Source organism: Bombina bombina, chromosome 3 (assembly GCF_027579735.1).
Source record: "Bombina bombina isolate aBomBom1 chromosome 3, aBomBom1.pri, whole genome shotgun sequence".
Taxonomy (NCBI): Eukaryota; Metazoa; Chordata; class Amphibia; order Anura; family Bombinatoridae; genus Bombina; species Bombina bombina.
In genome coordinates this window covers 462366626-462384317 of record NC_069501.1, presented here as the reverse complement: position 1 = coordinate 462384317, position 17692 = coordinate 462366626, and the positions used below count along the sequence as shown (strand labels likewise).

Sequence of the window (17692 nt, the reverse complement as noted above, 5' to 3'; positions counted from 1 at the left end):
CCCTCCACCCCTCCCCCCTTCTTTTGCATATGAAAAGACCCTTTACACAAACAGGAGCAAGCTGGAGAAGGTAGCTGACGGTATTCTCATAAAACTTTGGGGCTTGGTTAGGAGTCTGAAAATCAGAGCAATGTTATTTAAAAATAAGCAAAACTATACATTTATTTAAAAAAAAAAACCTTTATGGGCTATATAAATAGATCTACAAAACATTTATGCAAAGAAAAAAATTAGTGTATTATGTCCCTTTAACCCTTCATATCGCCCATACACATTTGCTTCAAAGAGAAAACAATGAAAGATTCATCAAAACACTATGTGCAATAGTCAGAGAAACAATTCCCTGATGTGTGTAGCAGATTAGCCCTTAATATGTAAACCGTATTTGGTCATTCCGGTATGGTGATTACCTTGTATACCGATAATATACACTTCATCTTTTATTGACTAAAAGGATTCCTTCAGCGGCCTGAACCGACCTGTTTTAATAAGTTAAATTCCTTACTGGTGACAACCGTAAGCTTTTTGAATCTTAATGTTACTGAAGATATCTATCCCTTAATATAAGACTCTTCTTGTATGGTGTGTGTTTACATGGTTACATCTCTCTATTCCTGATTGTCCGACACACCACCTCTTCTCTGCCAATGGCATTACTATACACCCTAGTCACAAAATATGGGCAATACACGCCCACGCTACCTGTTCTAACCCTCCCCTAATACGAACAACCCACATACTGACACTCTCCACATTCCGCAGTCGTGGAACCAAGTTTAGTTTATAGTTTAGAGCTCTCAGTCAGGTTGTAGATGCCTGAAGAAACAGTGTGTCAGCTGAGAAACTAGTTGCAAGATTTTAATACATAGTGGTAACTTCTGTACACTGTTTTTATTAAAAGTGATTTTATACATTTCACTTGACTGAGAGCCAGTTCTTTTGTGGTGGTTGGAGACAGTGCCCCTGACGGAGGTGTGTGGGAGCCCAAGAACAGTGAGCTGGGACACAGAGATCCCCGTAGGTGCCACTAAGCACGAGTGAGTGCTGCCACACTTGTGAGTACCGGTCTATTGCCATTGTTTATATGCATACTGCTTGTACTATATCACACTAGGAGGCGCCCTTCTGTGTTTTGTTTGCACTATCACAGATTTGTTATTTAGTATAAGCCACTAAGTGCTTTTTTATTACAACAATGAAACAGACTTATTTTATTCAATAGAAATCATTGCAATATGCATTATTTTTAAGGAATTCACCTTTTATTTTAATTTTTAAACTTAATTTGTGCATCATTCATTACTCCCTGTCGCAACCCAACAAGGAGCCTGTGGTCTCTACAGGAAGGCAAAGAAGGATATTTTCCTTTGAAGTGGTTACTAAGACACCTTCACTAGCTCTAGTCAGTTTCTTGCCCAAGCTCAGTAGAGGACTACTTTGCTGCAAAAAAAAATATCAAGTGACAGTAGATCTTAAGTTTTATAATGGTAGCTAATTTATTAGATACAAGGTAATCATAGAGGTAAAAAGATGTATTAATTTAAAAGTGTTGCAGTGTTGGTTATGCAAAACTGGGGAATGCGTAATAAAAGGGATTATCTATCCTTTAAAGTTTTAAACAATAAAAAAAATGAAATAGATGTTGCACAACTTTTCTTGGACCTCAGGGGATCACTAAACTCACAATTTTGAATCCCGTGGACCACTAACATGATTTACATTATGCTATGTTTACATTATGTATATATTTACACATTTTTAAGAATTATTTTTTGAAATTAACTGAATGACAGAACTGAGAAAATACTTCCAAATGATAGATGAAGGGTGAGTGCCAACTTTTGAGCTAGAAACATAGAAGCAGAAAGTGGGGGGGGGGGGGAGAAATGATTATGTTTAAAAAGGACCACAAGACTTTCAAGTTACCTCCCCAGTTAGGAATTATTCAAAACTACTTATGATCATGGACAGACATTGGAGTCATAAATTAAAGGGACACTGAACCCAATTTTTTTCTTTCATGATTCAGATAGAGCATGAAATTTTAAACAACTTTCTAATTTACTCCTATTAACAAATTGTCTTCATTCACTTGGTATCTTTATTTGAAATGCAAGAATGTAAGTTTAGATGCCGGCCCACTTTTGGTGAACAACCTGGGTTGTTCTTGCTGATTGGTGGATAAATTCATCCACCAATACAAAAGTCCTGCCCAGAGTTCTGAACTAATAAAAAAAAAGCTTAGATGCCTTCTTTTTCAAATAAAGATAGCAAGAGACCAAAGAAAAATTGATAATAGGAGTAAATTATAAAGTTGCTTAAAATTGCATGCTTTATCTGAATCACGAAAGAAAAAAATTGGGTTCAGTGTCCCTTTAAGTTTATATCAGAAAACTCTCAATATGGATGTGAGCTAACCACAACTGATGTTACTGGCAATTACTATAATACTGGTGGGATATGGCTGATCTGCTGGATGGCAATTACTGGAATTCAGGTGGAATGGCTTTGTGTGTGGGAAAATTACTACAATGAAAAATGATTCATATTTAATAATAAAGACGATGGAGCCAATACTCCATCAAGCCAATACTACACCAACCTCTGCTGGCTTTAGAACGAAAGCATCTTCCTCTGAGTAGCGCGCCGGGCAGGAGGAGTTAAAAATACAATCTAGTTGCGCAGTACTACGCAACGTGTGTAGGGAGATTGCAATTTAACTCCTCCTCCGTCTGTTTTCACTGATGTCCAGTCAGGCACTGTAGGGAGTTGAGGTGCAACACCATCAGAAGAGATTAATTCCTGCTTGAAGGTGTCACAAACCACCAGTGGTCCACAGACCACCGGTTGGCAACCGCTGCACTAAAGTAGCACGTTTGTTATACTTTTAATTATTACATACATTCTGATGAAAGTTATTGGGGCTGCAATAAGAGATGGATGCAAAAGCCTTATAAACAACTAATATTTAAAAGGGCCAGTTAATACAGTAGATTTGCACAAATGCAAGATAAAAAGACAATGTAACAGCACTTAGTCTGTACTTCAAATGAGTAGTACAAATTTCAAAGTTATGTCTATTTCCACTCCTGTATCACATGACCGCAATCAGCCAATCACAAATTCATATGCGTATATTCTGTGAATTCTTGCACATGCTCAGTAGGAGCTGGTGACAGTGTAAATATAAAAAGACTGCATATTTTTTAAATGAAAGAAAATTGGAAAGTTGTTTAACATTGCATGCTCTATCTGAATCAAAGTTAAATTTTGACTTGTGTCCCTTTAAGTATTAAACATAATAAAATAAACTTATTTCATAACACTATTTTTAAATGGTTTTCTTTTTTGCCTTATATCCTAAGGCAAAGGCAAAAGTTGTCATGATAAAATACCACAGGGTAATATACAGCATGCCAAAATCAAGTGTGAAAAGAGCATAGTTAAAATGTGAAGAAAATTCACACCCCAGAGTTGTATAGAACTGAATTCATTTTCATATATATTTGCTAGTGGCTTTAGTTAGTGGCACCACTAAGCACCAAATTTAAACTTATAAAGCAGTAACTTATAGGGATATAAAAACCACCAACATTTTTCTCACAATTCAGATAGAGCCTGCAATTTTAAACAACTTTCCAATAAACTTATATAAAATATTCTTCATTTTCTCTGTATAATTTGTTTAAAAGTATCAAGATAAGATCAGGAGCGTGCACGTGTCTTCAGAACTATATGGCAGCAGTTTTGCAAGAATGCAAAAGCAAAAATCACTATATGGCAGCACTTTTTCCTGTTATGTAGTGCTCCAGACATGTACGCGCTACCTGTCTAGATATCTCTTCAACAAAGGATACAGGGGGAATGAAACAAATGTGATAGACGTAAAGTGGAAACTTTTTTAAAACTGTATGCTCTCTCTGAAACAATTTTTTTGGGGGGTTTCATGTCCCTTTAATGGAGGGGGGGAATAAATCAATAAAAAAAGAATTCTTCAAAAACTCAGTAGAAAAAGACAATATAGAAGTGCATTCAGCTAATTTGTTAGCACATGAAGGCAGCGGCTGCTAGCATTTGGCTCTTTTCAGATCTGTGCAAATCCAGAATGCCGCTAGTAGCCGACTGCTTTCGCATTTGTGTCCTAATGAAATAGCCGAATGCACATGTTTGAGTGTATAGAGAGATCAAACAGATGAGTGATAGAATGTAGGAAAGGGAAGCATTAGCTTAAAGGGACATAATACTCATATGCTAAATCACTTGAAACTGATGCAGTATAACTGTAAAAAGCTGACAATCTCTATGTAAAAAAGGAAGATATTTTACCTCACAATCTCCTCAGCTCAGCAGAGTAAGTTCTGTGTAAAAAGTTATACTCAACTGCTCCCAGCTGCAGGTAAAAAAATTAAAAAAAATGAAGAAATGAACAGCAGCCAATCAGCATCAGCAGTGCTGAGGTCATGAACTCTTACTGTGATCTCATGAGATTTGACTTAACTCTCATGAGATTTCGTAGTAAGCTTCCTTTACCTGATTGGTGAAATAATATGAGAGTGCACAATGCTAGTCCCTTCAGATGTCCCAGGACAGACATACTAAAATGCTGCTTAGAAATCCTTTACAATGGGAGGTGGCTACTGAGGAACTTTTGAGGTAAAATATCTTTCTTTTTTACATAGAGATGTTCAAGTGATATTTTCTATTCAGCTTTTTACAGCTATGCTGCATCACTTTCAAGTGTTTAAACATTTGGGTATTATGGCCCTTTAAGGAATTTAGTAAATTGTGTCCATAGGACAGAACACATGCTTAGCTACACCTGAGCAGGGAACAACTGGTGATAATAATGAGTAGCATACAGACACCAATAACCAGAAGTACTGCTCCGAACTAGCTTTTCCTCATGTGAATAGATCTATGTGTTAAAAGTCCTTGTGGGGGTCAAACATATACTATTTGATAGACATTGCAATAAAAACATTAACAAATGACATTATTGCTTTACTATGTCCCTTTAAATTAATCCAGGAAGGCCAACCAATCACAGCACACAAATTAAGGCACATGTAATAACCTCATAGATACCTCAAAAACAGCCGACGTTAAGGTTTATTAAAATTAAAGTGTTATTTTTAGACTTTATACAATATTTTCTTATGCACACAATTCAGACCACTTTAGTGAAAATAATATCCACATAAGAATCTTTATATAAAAATAATGTTTGAATTTATTGCACCAATCGAGGATAGAACACATGCACGGATGTTACTTTTGTATAACCCTTATAGTGTGATCTATTTAGTTTCCAATCATGGGGAAGTGATATAGGTGTGCATGGCCGTGAAATAAACTGAGCTGAAGGAACTGTCAGGAGGATAGATTATATATAAATAAATACAAAAAGAATTGTTATGTAGGCAATCAACTTACTGAGCAGTAATGTAGGAAGGGCTGATTTGTCAAAATAAAAGTAGAATTTTGGCGTAAGCTGCAGTCTCAGATGCATTTAATACAAAACATTGATTGATCAAATAATAAAGTATAAATCCGTACTGGAATACAGCTGGTTTTAGAAGCAGAAGTTGCCAGAAGATATTCTTTAGTGCTTTTTAACCCAAAATCAAATGAATAAAATTAACATAAATCAAAAAGGATAATGAATAGCTGAATCTTATATACTACTTATTAGCAACTTGCTTATTATGAAAGTGGTCCATTTAGCAAGCCAAACTTTGATTTCAATAATAATAAATAAAAAAAAAAATTAGATGTAGGTGGGAGATTATATATATTAAAAAGAAGATGTAATTCTCATATTTTGAGACCAATTGTAACATTAACAGGCTGTGGTCTAGTTGGTGTACCACAAGCTGCCACATACGTACCAAGACTTATACAAGGAACCGTAAACAAGATGTTTTGGGCACCATACTGAATAATACATTACTGTAATATATACATATACAGAAGCTCATAAATATATAATTTATATGTAAAGATCTTGGGAATCTCAAATATGAAAAAGACAAAATGTGAACTTTAAATGGCTGTTTGATTTTTCTTGTAGTTCCCCTACTGACATTTGCATTATAAACGAACAAAACCGGTTTCTCATGTGCTATGCTTATTACACAACAGATCTCCAATTAATTTGTATACATGAGTCAGTTTGGCATAGCTATTTTTAGAGCTTAGATGTCTTCTTAGTACAATGAGGAGCGCACTAACAAATGGATTTGTGGCTTTAAAATCGCTGTACCCATTTCAGGGATTTAAAAAAAAAACTTTTGTGTTCAAGAACTATATTTTGACAGGAGGTTGTGCACTTTTTAGAACGACCAGCAAAAACTTATGGTTAGGGCAGATACAAAAAAAAATCATCCCACTGAAAGTATAAAAAATTGTCAGAAAAACTTGTAAATAATTAAAGGGACTTAATAGTTAAAATTTAAATTTCCGTGAATACATGCCAATTTAAACAGAAAAGTTATTACTTTTCAGCAGCATATCTACATATACACTGCACCAGCACAGTTAGCAGTAGCTTGTATGATATAAATTAATTGCTAATAAGATACACACCACTGTTTATGTATAGCTGGCAAAGTAATTAAATAAGGGTGTACAGGGCATGAAGAGCACACACATGCGCCAATGAAACGGAAGTAGCTTTTATCATATTGCAAAAATGCTTTGATTCAAAACTCAAATACACGTTTCAGTTTTGACCATTATATCCCTTTAAATAATGGTGTGAAAATGATTTGGTTTTGCAGATTGCAAACATAGAAGTGCAAGGCCTGATGGGTTCATGGTAATTTTTAAAAGGTTTACATTATGGTTTTGGGTTAATTTAATATTGCCCTGTATGTATACATAAGTGTTTCCAAGCAAACAAAAATTCAATAGGTAGGATCCCCATGTAGGAGCATATAATAGATAAAGAAATTAATATTCAGAACATTATAAGTCCATATTTGTCAAAATCCATCAATAAGTTAAGAATATTAATATGGGACTTTTATGTGCATGTTCAAATAACATTGTAGGCATCTGACATACAGGCCGTTTTCTATTCTTGTGAATAACAAAGTTTACTCTTCCATAGACAAGGGTCAGAAAACTTTTTGTTGGACAGTAGAATTAAGTTTCTGAGGGGGGAAGACCCTTTGTACACACAGTCCCCAATAGCAGAGGCTAGCTGTTCCAACTCTCTTGCATTCTGTCCCATACCCTTTGCCTGTATTCAGAAGCAAAACAATGTCCAATTGCATCCTTTGTCTCCTGTATGCGCCGTTGGAAACGGCAGCGGTCCCGGGCATATTCCTCCCAGGGGCCTTTGCGAATTTCGTCACTGCACACATAGTATTCAGTGACTTTGTCACTGAAGGTCACCTAGAAAAAAAAATACACAAAAGTTTAGGTATTGGTCTTTAGTCTATGTTCTAAGTCTAAATTAATGTGCTAATTGCTTGTTCACATTTTGTATATGCATTTGGGATATCCATAAACAAGTGACATGATTGGGTGGCAGTAAACCATACTTAATAAGTTAGCAAGCATCAACTGCTATTTCACCACAATTTACTTTCCTACAGATTATCACTTTTCCCCCTTCCTACTTAACCCCAAGGAGAGGAAAAAAAGAAAAGAAAGAAAACTTGCTCCATCACAGACCTCCACCGTAGTTATCAGATGTAAAAAAATGCTGAAAGAAGTTGGTCTTAGCATAAATGCAGTGTCACACTAAGGCTGACAGCACAAGATATCTTTCCCTTGCAGTTTTGCTGAGTAATAACCTTAATTTCTATTTTAACTCTTAAAGTGATGGTAAGTCCTAGCTTTTTTTAAACACTAGGATTTACCAGTGCTACAAATAAAGTGGACTTTCAGTCATGAAATCTAAAAAAAAAATGCTGAAAAAAGTAACTTTTTATTTGCAGCGAGTTTATACCAAGCTGAGCGCTTCAGCTGCACACGGCAAAACGATATTTGTTTAATGAGGTGACGTTTTCACCTCTTAGCCAAGAGGACGATATTGACAAAAAGGAGTATTGCCATGGGCGTTCATCTCAGCATAAACTCGATGCAAATAAAGGAACTTTCTTTTATACTTCATGACTTAGTCAACTTTATTTGTAACACTGGTAAATCCTAGTATTTACCATCACGTTAAGTATACATTATACAATTACAACCTCTAAGGATAGTATTACAAAAGAGTATTTGGTATATAACGTTTTTTTTCCGGTATAAATGGAATTAAAAAGGTACTGACAATTGTAATAAAAATATAAACTTTATCTAGCAAACTTCTATAAGTAATCAGAAAATAACCACCCCCTGCTTAAGTAGTCTACAAAATAAAATCCAGATCCATTAAGAAAAGCACCCAGGTTTAACCAATTAAAGCACACCTGTCGACTAGGTAAAGGCATTGCTAAGTGGGACTATATGTACATAATCACATCCCATAAGAGATTTAGTATTGATGTAAAATTTCATATTATTCAGGCAACCTCTCTGTTTATATTTTTTTCTAGGCACATATACTCGTTACACTGTAACTCTCTCCCTGTAGAGTTGTGGGTCTGTCCTGACGTTACATCAGCTGGTCCCTTCGCGGGTTTTGAGTTTCAGTCCTTTGCATCAGTCTGCAGTCTTATCTCTTGGGACATAATTACCAAGGATGCTGTGACACCACTTCTGAAGTTACAATAGGTGTGTGTCACCTAGAGAGTCCACTGAAGACTCATACAGTGTCTGCTGTTGAGAGCAGGAGGGGCATATACAAAATGTCATATTGCCAAGGAACATATATACCCAAATGTCAGATACAATGGCTGACAATATGAAATGCAGGAGCTAGACAAAGGTGTTTGTATGTACATCTATATGGAGAATAATCAAAAGGTGGCAGAAGTAACATTCTAGAAGCTGTGACAATAGTCAGTGTGGGTCTGAGGCAAGGCTGTGTAATGGTTAAACTCTGCATTTTCTAATTCTATGCTTTATTTTAAGGCTAGGCCAGAGTGTGCTTTTTTTTTCTCTATGGAAAGTGACAAATGGCGTAGTTATTATAGTTAAACCAACTTCAATAAAGCAGGTTTTAACTTAGTTTAATAGCATATCAAGGGGCCTGGTGCTACAAACTCACTGCACCAAATAGTATGCGTTGTCTGACATAAGTGTTTTTTTTTTTTTTTTAGGCAAATAATTTATATCTCAAAAAGAAGAAACGCACTAAAATAAATTCCTGTCTGAATATGACAGTATCTATTGCTCATCGGAAAAATATTTAGTAAAAAAAAAAAAAAAAACTTATGAGGTCTCCCCCACCTCCCGGATGATTTGTCTGGTAAAACTATCAAAGCATTCAGTACAGTTCATGAGACAGAACTGACTAGAGCATTCTGGAACTTGGGCATCACCCATGAGTCAGTTTCATTACTGGGTCTGACTATGTACAATTGGCATCCCAATGTTAAAACCCTGAAATAAAACAAGTACAGCCTGAAACATAATGGAAAAAATGATTTTCAATAGCAGTGTTAGTTTAAAAGGTCCAGTTGCAAAACTGTTGTGAAGGCAACCTACTGCTACAACAAGCACAGGATTGAAAGGGCCAGCCTATTTACACATTTGTGCGATTTCTCAGAACCACACAACCCCTTCCCTACAGACAAAACTGCTAAACAGACAGTACTATACTTTGCTCCATTCTGGAGTGAAAAGCATATCTTGAACAAACCCTAATCACGCACAGTGAAACACCAGCATTCCACTAGAGACTCAAACATTGGAATGTTTATTAAACTACATCTAGCAAGCCCCAATTCAGATGTTTCAGGCTCATCATTCATAGGCCTCCCAAAGTAATCCCCTAGATGCACTAGCAGGGGTGAACTAATCCTGACTGGGCCAAAAGTTTAGTTTGACAGTAGAATGACATTTCTGAGAGGGGGGGACCCTTTGTACACACTTCCATTTAGCTGCTCCAATTCTCTGGACATTGAATGCAAAATACATTTTATAAGCATAGTATTGAAGCTATTCCCTGCTTCCCTCTAGTCACAGGTGCCGCCATATTGAAATCTATCTTTTACTACACTCCAGTGCTGACGTGTTTGCAGAAACGCTCCTTCAGATATGTGCAGTGTAATATATATATATATATATATATATATATTTTGTTGTAGAGAATCATACGATAAAGCATACCGCCACAATCCGTTTTTAATAAAATGTATTATTTCAATGTTATTTTATATAACAATTATCGATCATTCACTTACCCGCTCCTCCCACTCTCTGTTTGCTTATTCTTCCCCATATTACGTAAACAGAGGTCCCACCCGCTGTTTACGTATATCGGCACTGCGCGCTCCCGTGTATTTTTTTCAATTGAAATGACAGGACTCCGTATAACATTGTGCGCAAACGCATGCGCAATGATGACGTATTACGTCATGGTAATGGGGTGGGTCCCCCTGTGGTTAGAGCCGTTATTGGCTATCAAGACGTCGATCAAAAAATAGAGGAACGGAGCGCGAATGCCGGGAGGAGGTTGATTTCAGCGAAAACAAGGATAAAATAATGAAAATAAAGGTAACAAATAAAAAAGGTAGAATTTGATGAATGAAACTCAAGGTTTTTTTGACAACTGTTACACAGGTGTTTAGAGAAGAGGCTGACTTTACATTCACTTTAAGCTGTTTTTTTGCAGGGACTCAATTTCCCCTTGTTCTGATCCCTTTGTGTTAAAATGAACTTACTGTTTTTAGAATCTTACAAAGTTTTAAACTGTGGTGTGCATGGGTATCTACACATATTAAAAGAAGTACAGAGCTTTTTTTTTTAATATTATTTTGCAAAAAGTATTGACTATTTCTAGAATGTGTTCACTGGCTTTAAATACAGTTATAGCATGGTCTGAACAAATTATACCAGTCAGATGATGACAGTATGGTGTGGAGCAAAACAAACTTATTTTTAGAGCCTGGGAACAGTATGTACACAAATATAGGAAGCACAGGAAAATTAAAGTTAGTAACTAGGAGTCAAATTTCAAGATCTAACTATACATATCATACAACAGAAATAAACACATAAATCTGTCAAGCTACCTAGTGCCAATATTTGTGAAGCCTTCTTTGCTCTCCATTTTACTATTGCCATACTGAGCAACCATATTTGAAACAGCATCATACTTAAAAAAAAGTCTCATTGTGTCACATTCAAATAATACTGGCAGCTGTGTGTATATAATATGCCAGTAAAATAAAAATCTGCAAATATAGCATAGCAGCACCAATTTAGTTCAAGGTGTTGCCTAAATAAAGCAAATAGATAAAAGTGCTTGTAATCACAAACATACAGGCTGTTCCCATGGCCTTGGCAATCTACTGCACTTTTGTAAACATACACTTTCCATAAACAAAAGCATAACCTTCAAAGACTAGTATAAAGACCACAGACAAATATGACTGACATTCACAAGCTTTGTTTAAAGGGACAGTCATAACACTTCATTTAACATGATTGTATATTGAAAATAAAAAGTTGCGCCTGCACTATACCCCTCCCGCCTTGCTTCTTTCCTAATCAGCGTCGCTAACTTCTCTAATAACCGGTAAATATGGCAGCCGAACTCCCCCCACCGTTACGTAGCTGCCTTCTTCTTCAACTGATAAGCAAATCAGAATCCAGTCCTCGGACAGAAATTGCACGCGCGTGCAATTTCAGTCCGAGGACTGGATTCTGATTTGCTTATCAGTTGAAGAAGAAGGCAGCTACGTAACGGTGGGGGGGGGAGTTCGGCTGCCATATTTACCGGTTATTAGAGAGGTTAGCGACGCTGATTAGGAAAGAAGCAAGGCGGCAAGGCGGGAGGGGTATAGTGCAGGCGCATCTTTGGTTTTTGATTTTCAATATTCAATCATGTTAAATGAAGTGTTGACTGTCCCTTTAAAGGGACATATGCCAATATTATGTGGAGCGGTACAATACACTTATGTTATTGTACCGTGTTTTGTAATATCTTTAGTCACATTTAGCCTCTTGTGCATAAGCTTGATATTAGGCAAGCGCAAATTGCATACTGACCAATCAGAACCTGTCTAGGATCTGAAATGATTACTTAGTTGATGTAATAGGGGCCAATCTTTAAATTTAACATTTTTAAAGAATTTTTTTTTTATTAAAGCCCACCTTGGAGTGTTTTTGTAACAAGGTAGATTTTCGCTTATTTTTTAAAGAACATTGTGCTGATTTTCAGACTCCTAAAATCTCCCTCTCTCGCTCTCTGCAGACCGTGATTTGGCTGAGAGGAGACGTTTCCACCTCTCATCCAATAGCCGTGCAGCAAACCTGCATGGCTATTGGCTAAGAGGTGGAAACGTCACCTCTCAGCCACATAACGTTCTGCCATGTGCTGCCTTAGCAGCTCAGTGCGGCGAACGCTGCAAACAAACAAAGAAGCTTTCAGAATTAAGTATTTTATACTACATAAATGAAAGTGCCCTTTATTTGTTCCAATGGTAAATTCTAGCCTCTCACAAACGCTAGGATTTGCCATCACTTCAAGACTGTACAGCCCAAGCAAACTTTTGATATTCATGTCCCTTTAAGAGTTCATATAAGGTTCTAGAGTAGTAAAAATTTTATTTTTAGTGTCTGAGTGTCTAACAATTCTAGCACTTATTTCTGAAAGGTAAAATATAGATAACAAATTAGTAGGATTTACAAAATACCATGTGTTATTTTTATCATCCATCAGTCTTGTGAATCAAATAAGGCAATAGAGGAAGTTGTGCAAAAACTACATTACAACAACTAGGACCTTTGTCTTTTTGGCACATAAACTTCCACTGTTACTATTTACCACAAAATTAGGTTACAGGTCAGGCTTTTAATAGGTTTTATTGAAATGCTATACATTTATATACATGAGGTAACTTCCTGAGATTAGTATGCAATCCAACCATCTAAAAACCTGTTCCCGACTGAAAGTGAAGTTCAACTTAAAAGTACAGCCTCCCGACATTCCCTAGACTTATAAAAAATGAGCAGGAGTTTAAGTCATGAATTTTTGTAAATCTATTTAATTTTCTTATATTTTTACCTTAAAACTGCTCCGCCGATAAGCGCAGCACTGCCGCCTGCCATCTTGTCTAATTGATTGACAGATGACGATTCTTAAACCAACTAATCCTTGTTTCCCCCCAGGCCGTGACGTTTACGCAAAGGGGCTGAACGCCCCAGGGGGAAAACGAGGATTAGTTGGTTTAAGAATCGTCATCTGTCAATCAATTAGACAAGATGGCGGGCAGGAGTGTTGCGCTTATCAGCAGGGCAGTTTAAAGGTAAAAATATAAGAGAATTGATTTTAAAAAATTCATGACAAACTCCTGCTCATTTTTTATAAGTCTATGCAATGCCCTGAGGCTGTAATTTTAAAGGGACAGTCTACCATAGAATTGTTATTGTTTAAAAGATAGATAATCCCTTTATTACCCATTCCCCAGTTTTGCATAACCAACACAGTTATATTAATGTACTTTTTACCTCTGTGATTACCTTGTATCTAGGAACCTTCTTCCAGCCCCCTGATCACATGACTGTGACTGTTTATTATCTATTGTCTTAAATTTAGCATTGTATTGTGCTAGATCTTAAATAACTTTCTGTGTCTGAACACAGTGTTGTCTATATGGCCCACATGTACTTTCTTGTCTCTTTGTGTTGAAAAGAGATTTAAAAAGCATGTGATAAGAGGGAGCCCTCAAAGGCTTAGAAATTAGCATATGAGCCTACCTTTGTTTAGTTTAAACTAAGAATACCAAGAGAAAAAAGAAAATTTGATGATAAAAGTAAATTGGAAAGTCGATTAAAATTAAAAGTCCTATCTGAATAATGAAAGTTTAATTTATACTTGACTGTCCCTTTAAGTTGACCTTCACTTTAAAACTAATCTCTTCCTATAGGTTCATTAGATCTCTAAAAATGAAATGCCATTCCAAAGAACATATCAACATTTCCTTATTAAATGGAAATCAACTACCACTTGTGTTTAAAGAAATAAAAGTTAAACTTTCATGATTCAGATTGTATGCAATTACACTATATAGAGCTTTGCAATTTACTTATATGATCAAATTTGCTTTGTTCCCATATTATTTGTTGAAAAGATACCTAGGTAGGCATCTGGAGCACATGGCAGGAAATAGTGCTGGCATCTAGTGATCTTGCAAAACTTCTGCCATATAGTGCTCCAAAAATGGGCAATCTTGTGAGCATATGTCCCTGCTTTTCAACAAAAGAATGAAGAAAATTTGATAACAGAATTAGAAAGTTGTTTAAAGGGACAGTCTAGTCCAAAATAAACGTTCATGATTCAGATAGGGCATGTAATTTTAAACAACTTTCCAATTTACTTTAGTCGACAATTTTGATTTATTCTCTTGGTATTCTTAGTTGAAAGCTAAATCTGGGAGGTGCATATGCTAATTTCTAAGCCCTTGAAGGCCGCCTCTTCTCTCAGGGCATTTTGACAGTTTTTCACCACTAGAGGGTGTTAGTTCATGTGTGTCGTATAGATAACACTGTGCTCATGGACGTGGAGCTCCTAGGAGCCAGCACTGATTGGCTAAAATGCAAGTCTGTCAAAAGAACTGAAATAAGGGGGCAGTTTGCAGAGGCTTAGATACAAAGTAATCACAGTGGTAAAAAGTGTATTTATATAACTGTGTTGGTTATGCAAAACTAGTAAATGGGTAATAAAGGGATTATCTATCTTTTCAAACAATATAAATGCTGATGTAGACAGTCCCTTTAAAATTGCAAACTCTAAATCAAGAAAAAAAAAAAAAAAAAATTGGGTTACATATCCCTTTAACTTCTATCAACTTACCTCTAGGTAACTTTTGTTAAAATGTCACTCCTATACAATAAGAGAATACTGAAGCCCAGGAGCGCACAAGTGTCTTCACTATATGTATAATATTGTTGCAAATACTGCTCCCATATGTTAAGACACTGCCATGCTTCTAAACGTAACTTATTATGCTTTCATGTAAAGGAGCAAAGTTTATAAAAAAAAAACATCATTGTCAAAACCAGCTGTTATAATTATTTGAAAAGTTCTACAGTGTGTAAATATTTTGCTATGCTAAAAAAATCTTTACCTTTAATCTAAAGTATAACAAATAATACCAGATATTTAAGACAAACAACACAGTTCATTTGATCCTCTAAAAGTCAAAGATTTAAATATGTACTAGCTTGAGAACAAAATATCTCAATGCACTGATCATTAAACTTATTAGGCTTAAATTGTGTCCCCTTACTTTGGGGGATAGGGTGCCTAGTTGCATAAAATAAAAATTGCATGTTGTACAATACCTCATCCAAATTAACTTAGAATGTAACAAACAGAAAGCAGCATGAACAACTATTACCATATGATCATCTGGTTCCTAATACAAATACAATATACCTTTTTCAATGTACGGACAGGCAAGAGAAGCTTGCTTATGATGTGTGCACTCTGAGGGTCTTCAGATTGACAGGAAAGTGAAACTTCAGTATATGAGAGTGCCCCACACCCTGACCCTTGTTCTGTGTATTTGCTAGAAGCGTCTCTACTTTGCCTCTTTTGCTCAGCAGTTTGAACAGAGGCCTTGAAACAAAGAGGGTTATAGGGGTCTTCTGACTTCATAAAAGAGTTCCAAAGTTTGAGGTTCTCCTCCTCATCAGCACTACACTCATCTTCACTTGATGAACCTGATAGACTATCACACCAAGAGGAATCATCCTCCTCCTCCTGTGCTTCCTCATGTGTTTCAACAGTCTGAGGGGATTCAACCCTGACCCCTGTGTGGATGGTGGCAGTAAAGTTCTGTGGGTTGTAAGGATCTACAATATTAAAATAGTTCAAGAGCTCCACTCCTTGTGAGTCCTGAGGCTCCTCGGAGTCCAAAACAGACCCTTCACTATCAAAACCATCATCATCATCATCCCAATCATCATCATCATCATCAGAGCTGGAACTTGCATCCTCTTCATCACTGCATGGGGTCCCCAAAATGTAGCTGATGTGTTTGTTGTTACAAACAGGACGAACAAGAATGTCTTCTTCTAGATCAGAGTCTGCCCCACCACTGTCTTTATCATCAATTAATATGGCATCCTCTTTCCCAGGTTCAGTATGCACCTGTCTTTCAGGTACAGGTTGTAATTCACTCAACTCACATGGCATGTTTGATGCATTAGCGATATTAGTCTGTAAATCAAGAGACAAACTAAAACTTTGCCAGTCCTCCAGACTAAAATATCCCTGGTCTTGGTCTGGACTAGGCAGGTATTTGTTTTCTGAAAAAGCCTGTTTCTTTTCAGAAATAAATATCGGAATATCATGTTTCTGTTCCTGGTTAGTTACTGCTACCTCTAGACTATTGTTTTGTAATGAATCAAAATTTAACATTTGGTTGGAGTCTAGTATGATCTGTTCCCAATCATGACTTAGTGATCCCTGATTCTTGTCAGAGGTCAGCTGTTGCTCACACTGTTGCCATTCACAGGTTTTCAGATCCATGCTAGAAGGCTCTGGGGGCTGCTTTGCCATTTGTTGTTGGTCACTATAAAGCAAATCATTATTTTGGTTTTGTTCCTTGTCAAGGTTTAGAACTTCATGGGCCTGGTTCTGCTGCAGGAACCAAAGCCTCTTATTTCGGATATGCTGAAGCTCAACATCTGGTTCAATTTTTGAGATTTCCCCTAGATCAACTTTATCCTGTAGGTTCTGTTCATTCCCTTGTGTCATCCAAGTTAACACCCCACCTGTACCTGGACTCAGGATGCACGACACCATATTAAACCCAGGAAATTGAACCTGAGATATTTCCTCTATAGGTTTCATTGGCAGACTAGTATGGTCACACTTATTGTGGCCATTGGAAGAAAAGACAGAGGATTTCCAATGGCATTGGCCCCCATTCTGGTTAGTTACCAATAACTCTTTCCAGGAGTCCAGGTCTGGATCCCAAAGTCCCTGCTCCTTGCTGGGTGCCATATTCTCCTCCCAGCAGTGCAGCTCTGTATCCCAGAGGTCTTGCTCCTTACTAGGACACACAAAACCCTTCAAAGATTTCAGTATTTCTATCCCTGGCTCCCAGGGGCTCTGCTCCTTGCCGGGGTTCAGCTCATTCCATGGGCCCATCTCCTCCAGGCATTCCTCTAGGTCCTCCCAGGGAACAGGCGCAAACTCGCGTAAAGCTTCCAGGACCTCACCGGGCCCCACTTGTTTATGGACTATCCATCCAGTGGGAATCAGGAAGGAGAAGAGAGCTGGGCCGCGGCCACCAAGCCCCATTAGGTAAGCCCAGCCAGCCCCGAGCAGCTGTAGGAGTCTGTATGGCAGCAGGCCAGAAAAAAAGCGGCCTAGCTGGGCCCGGAGCCCCGGGGAGGAGCAAGCTGTGTCCCGGTCACACATCAGGCCGAATCCACACACATAACATCTGGGAATGGGGACCAGACGCCATGAGGCGGACAGCCCGGGACAGAACAAGCTCCGACACCGGCAGCTGACAATCTGACAGAAAGTACGAGAGGGCGGGCTTGAGACTTGCCAAAGGACAGTGACATCGGTGTGACGTTTAGGGGAAGCGCCCACGGCAGGAAAGTACAAGTA

General features: G+C 37.3%; 1 protein-coding gene across 1 annotated transcript; it reads right to left on the bottom strand.

The window, feature by feature from the left end:
- Positions 1–5082: 5082 nt before the first annotated feature.
- On the bottom strand, positions 5083–17640 carry PPP1R15B (protein phosphatase 1 regulatory subunit 15B). Its single transcript, XM_053706695.1, has 2 exons — positions 15500–17640; positions 5083–7398 (listed from the first exon to the last, which is right to left on the bottom strand). Exons 1-2 carry the CDS (start codon positions 17492–17494, stop codon positions 7201–7203), a joined length of 2193 nt encoding a protein of 730 aa, XP_053562670.1. The 5' UTR covers positions 17495–17640; the 3' UTR covers positions 5083–7200.
- Between the last annotated feature and the right edge of the window lie 52 nt (positions 17641–17692).

Excerpts from the sequence above, each read along its gene's own strand:
- PPP1R15B (XM_053706695.1), bottom strand. The coding sequence starts at position 17,494 with ATGTGTGACCGGGACACAGCTTGCTCCTCCCCGGGGCTCCGGGCCCAG. Across the intron at positions 7,399-15,499 it reads CTGTCCGTACATTGAAAAAG|GTGACCTTCAGTGACAAAGT; the intron begins GTATATTGTATT and ends TTTTTTTTCTAG.